This window comes from Pygoscelis adeliae, unplaced genomic scaffold, assembly GCF_000699105.1.
Source record: "Pygoscelis adeliae isolate BGI_AS28 unplaced genomic scaffold, ASM69910v1 Scaffold94, whole genome shotgun sequence".
Lineage (NCBI taxonomy): Eukaryota > Metazoa > Chordata > Aves > Sphenisciformes > Spheniscidae > Pygoscelis > Pygoscelis adeliae.
In genome coordinates, this window is record NW_008824547.1 from 115,884 (window position 1) to 119,382 (window position 3,499).

The 3,499-nt window shown below is 61.9% G+C and overlaps 1 protein-coding gene across 1 annotated transcript in view; it reads left to right on the forward strand.

Moving 5' to 3' along the window:
* The window catches only part of BAP1 (BRCA1 associated protein-1 (ubiquitin carboxy-terminal hydrolase)), a 10,161-nt gene extending 6,740 nt beyond the window's left edge, over positions 1-3,421 (forward strand). The window contains exons 13-18 of the mRNA XM_009321841.1: positions 147-310; positions 360-548; positions 675-835; positions 1,583-1,675; positions 2,231-2,303; positions 2,614-3,421. Coding sequence (XP_009320116.1) covers positions 147-310; positions 360-548; positions 675-835; positions 1,583-1,675; positions 2,231-2,303; positions 2,614-2,747 — 814 coding nt within the window. The 3' untranslated portion in view covers positions 2,748-3,421. The remainder of the gene's footprint in view (positions 1-146; positions 311-359; positions 549-674; positions 836-1,582; positions 1,676-2,230; positions 2,304-2,613) is intronic.
* Positions 3,422-3,499: the final 78 nt, after the last annotated feature.

Below are 3,499 nucleotides of genomic sequence, written 5' to 3' on the forward strand. Positions count from 1 at the left end.
GGCAGTGGGGGTGACCTAGAAACGTTTCAGGCCTTGCTTCATCCCAGCAGACAGCCTGGAGTGCCGAGTGCGGAGCTGGCAGTGCCTGCGCTGGGCCCCCACCTCCTTCCACCACTGCTCACCTTCCCTGCTGTGTTCCTGGGCAGGTACAAAAGGAAAGGGCAGGTGAAGCAAGAGCACGCGACGGGGGCTGCGGATGGCCAGCTCTCCGTCCTCCAGCCCAACACCATCAACGTCCTGGCTGAGAAGCTGAAGGAGTCTCAAAAGGATCTTTCCATACCCCTGTCCATCAAGACGAGTGGCGGGGGGGGCGGATCGGCAGCCCTTCAACTCCCCGCTGCGCTCTCCCATCCGCTCAGCCAACCCCACCCGCCCCTCCAGCCCCGTTACCTCCCACATCTCCAAGGTGCTCTTCGGCGAGGAGGACGGCCTGCTGCGTGTCGACTGCATGCGCTACAACCGGGCCGTCAGGGACCTGGGGCCCGTTATCAGCACCGGGCTGCTGCACCTCACAGAGGACGGCGTGTTCTGCCCGCTGGCTGTTGCAGGTAGCTGCCTGCCAGCTTTTGGGGGGGTGGCATCTCCCCTGCGGTGACGGGACGGTGTCCTTTGACTTCGGGAGTGGATGCCAGTCCTTTGCCATGGCTCCTAACGGTTCCTTCTCCTGTGCGCAGATGGGGGGAAAAGCTCCCCCCCTTCCATCAAACCCGGTGAAGAGGCCCCGGTCGCAATCAAACTGGACGAGAAGGAGGGCAGTGAGGCCAGTGACAGCAAAGAGAAGGTGGGACTTGGCAGGACCAGTGATCACCCTGGGGGGGAAAAGTATTCTCCCAAGGTGAGTTTTGTGCTGCGGCAGCCCTGGGAACGTGGAGCTCCCTGCGCTCACCCAGAGACGCAGCAGCGCTGGCAGTGACCGAACCGCATGTGCACGCTGTCCCACTCGCGTGTCGCCGCAGCCGTCCCTCGAGGCACAGGGCAGTGCAGGTTTTGTGCCTTGCGTCATCTCGGGGACATTTGCCTTGGCAGTGGGCAGAGCCGCTGCCTCCCGCAGCCGAGACATTCGGTGTGCTGTGCTCTCCTTTGGGCCGGGGGGACCCTGCACCCCCAAATCCCAGCCTGCTGATAACTTTACTGCCTGTCTCTGCCCTCCAGCCAGAGACAGGAGCAGGGTCGGGCGGCACAAGCGTATCAGGGCTCCCTGGAGGACAGCTGGCTAGAAACTATTTTACTCAAAAGGGAAGTCTTCAAGTTTTGTTATTGGGAAGAACCAGGCCCTGGGGTGTTTCTCAGGCATGCACACAACCCTCCCCCTGTCCCAGAGAACCAGGTACACGGGGCTGGGCCAGGCTCGGGCAGAACCCAGCTCCCCTGGGGCTGGCTGTAGTGCTGGCTGATTGATCGCCCTCTGGCTCAGAAATTCCCTACGATGAACTGCTCTTCTCCCCCCACCCCCCCAAGTGTTTTTTGCTTTGATGACTCCTCCCTTTCCCAGCAGAGAGGAACACCCACCAGCTCGTCCCGCTGGCTCCTGGGCTGCAGCAGGGGTCTGTCTGCTCACATTTGCTCTGCTTCATCCTGGCAGGAGCTGCTGGCACTACTGAAGTGCGTGGAGGCAGAGATTGCGAACTATGAGGCCTGCCTGAAGGAAGAGGTGGAGAAGAGGAAGAAATTCAAGGTACGTTTGTTGATGGCTTGTTCGCGTTGCTGATTTAGCTCCCTGAAGGCTTCTGTCTGGGGTGTCTTTATGTCAAAGTAGAGGGAGGGTGTTTCAGCTGAGAACGGCCATGGGGAGCGTTCGGGGTCCCTTTCCTGTTACCAAACAGCCCTACGGGGCAGAGCCCCCCCCGCAGGACAGACCGAATCCCCTGGGCAGCACTGACTAGCTTGAGGAGGATGGTGGAGCACTGCAGCTGGGCCACAGCTGAACATCAGCCCTGACAGGAGGAAGGGGGGAGTCTCTGCCCCGAGGCCTGGCAGGATTCCTCCCCTGCCCACCCTCGCCTCTTCCCAGCTGCCCTTTGTGGAAAATGCTGGCATCCGAACTGGGATGGAGACTGTCCCAGTTGCGCACTGGCCTGAGCTGGGCTGGGAGCTGGGTCCCTCCTCGCTCTGTCTCCTTGGCCTGTGGGATGGGCCAGGCATGCTGGTTCTTTGCCCCCTGTTCCCCTTGAGCTCTCCTTTCTCCCTGCCACCTGTTTGGATTATTTGTGGATTTGTCATCTCTTTACAGATCGATGACCAGAGGAGAACCCACAACTACGACGAGTTCATCTGTACCTTCATCTCCATGCTGGCCCAGGAAGGTGCGTGCTGTGCAGCCGAGGGGACGGAGCGTGGGGTTCAGGTTCAGCTGGAGGAGCTGCACTGAGCGTGGCAGAGCAGCAGCTGTGAGCCTGGGAAGCTCACCCTGCCCCGATCTCTGCTTCTGCCAGACCCGGGGCACGAGGTAGCGCTCAGTCTGGGGAGCCACGTGTCTCTGCTCTGTGTCCTCATTTTATAGTCCCAGGAGGAGCCCAGTGATGGGTTTTGGGCGAGAGAGGGAGGGCTGCACTCTGCTGTGGGCAACACCAGCACTCCAGCGTGGGACATGGCTGTCTGCCTCTCCCCCTGCAGGCATGCTGGCAAGCCTCGTGGAGCAGAACATCTCCGTCCGCAGGCGGCAGGGAGTCAGCATCGGCCGTCTGCACAAGCAGAGGAAGCCGGACCGCCGGAAACGCTCCCGCCCGTATAAAGCCAAGCGTCAGTAGCCTGGGAGTCAAGACTGTGAGAAGCAGCAGCTGGGCTTTGCGGCTTTGGGCAGTGGCACTTGGATCTATGTTACCCTTTGCCCAAGGACGAGGGACCACAGTGACAAGCTCTCAGCCGAGGTGGAGCCTGGGGACAAAGGGAAATCGGGTTTTCCTCTGAGCCCGAGTTGTGAAGGGCGGGAATATGTTGTCTTGAGGGGAGTCCCTGCAGCTGCAGCAGAAGGCAAGCCGGAGTGCCCAGCTGCCTGACTGTGCCACGGCAGCGCCCAGAGGCCATGGGCCTGTGTCTCGGCGCTGTGGCTGAGGACTGCGGCAGGAGGGGAAGAGCCCACCCGGCCGGTGACGGGTCTGGTGGTGTGGGAACGCCAGTGATGCCGATGCGAGGCTGTGCTGGCCGCAGCTGGCTGTAGCTTGTGTCCTCCTGCGTCTAGGCCTTCAGCTCTGTGCTTCCCCAGGACACTCACGTCTGTGTTTTCTATCCCTCTCCCTCCCTTCCCCAAATTTATTTTTGGTTCTGACCCTCGCTTTGGCCGTTGCCGAGCAAGGCGGCGCCTGGACAGAGCCTGTTCTGCATCCACCCCCCGCTGCACCGCCCAGCTCCCAGAGCTGGCCGACGCGTGGCCAGGCAGTCCTGCCTCGCCCTGCCCTCACTGCTCTGGGGATGGCAGCAGGGGATGCCGAGGCTCCCCCGTGGGCCTCGGCAGCTCTGTTCGCGCATGAGGACGGGGGGGCTCGCACCTGAGGCCGGGCCC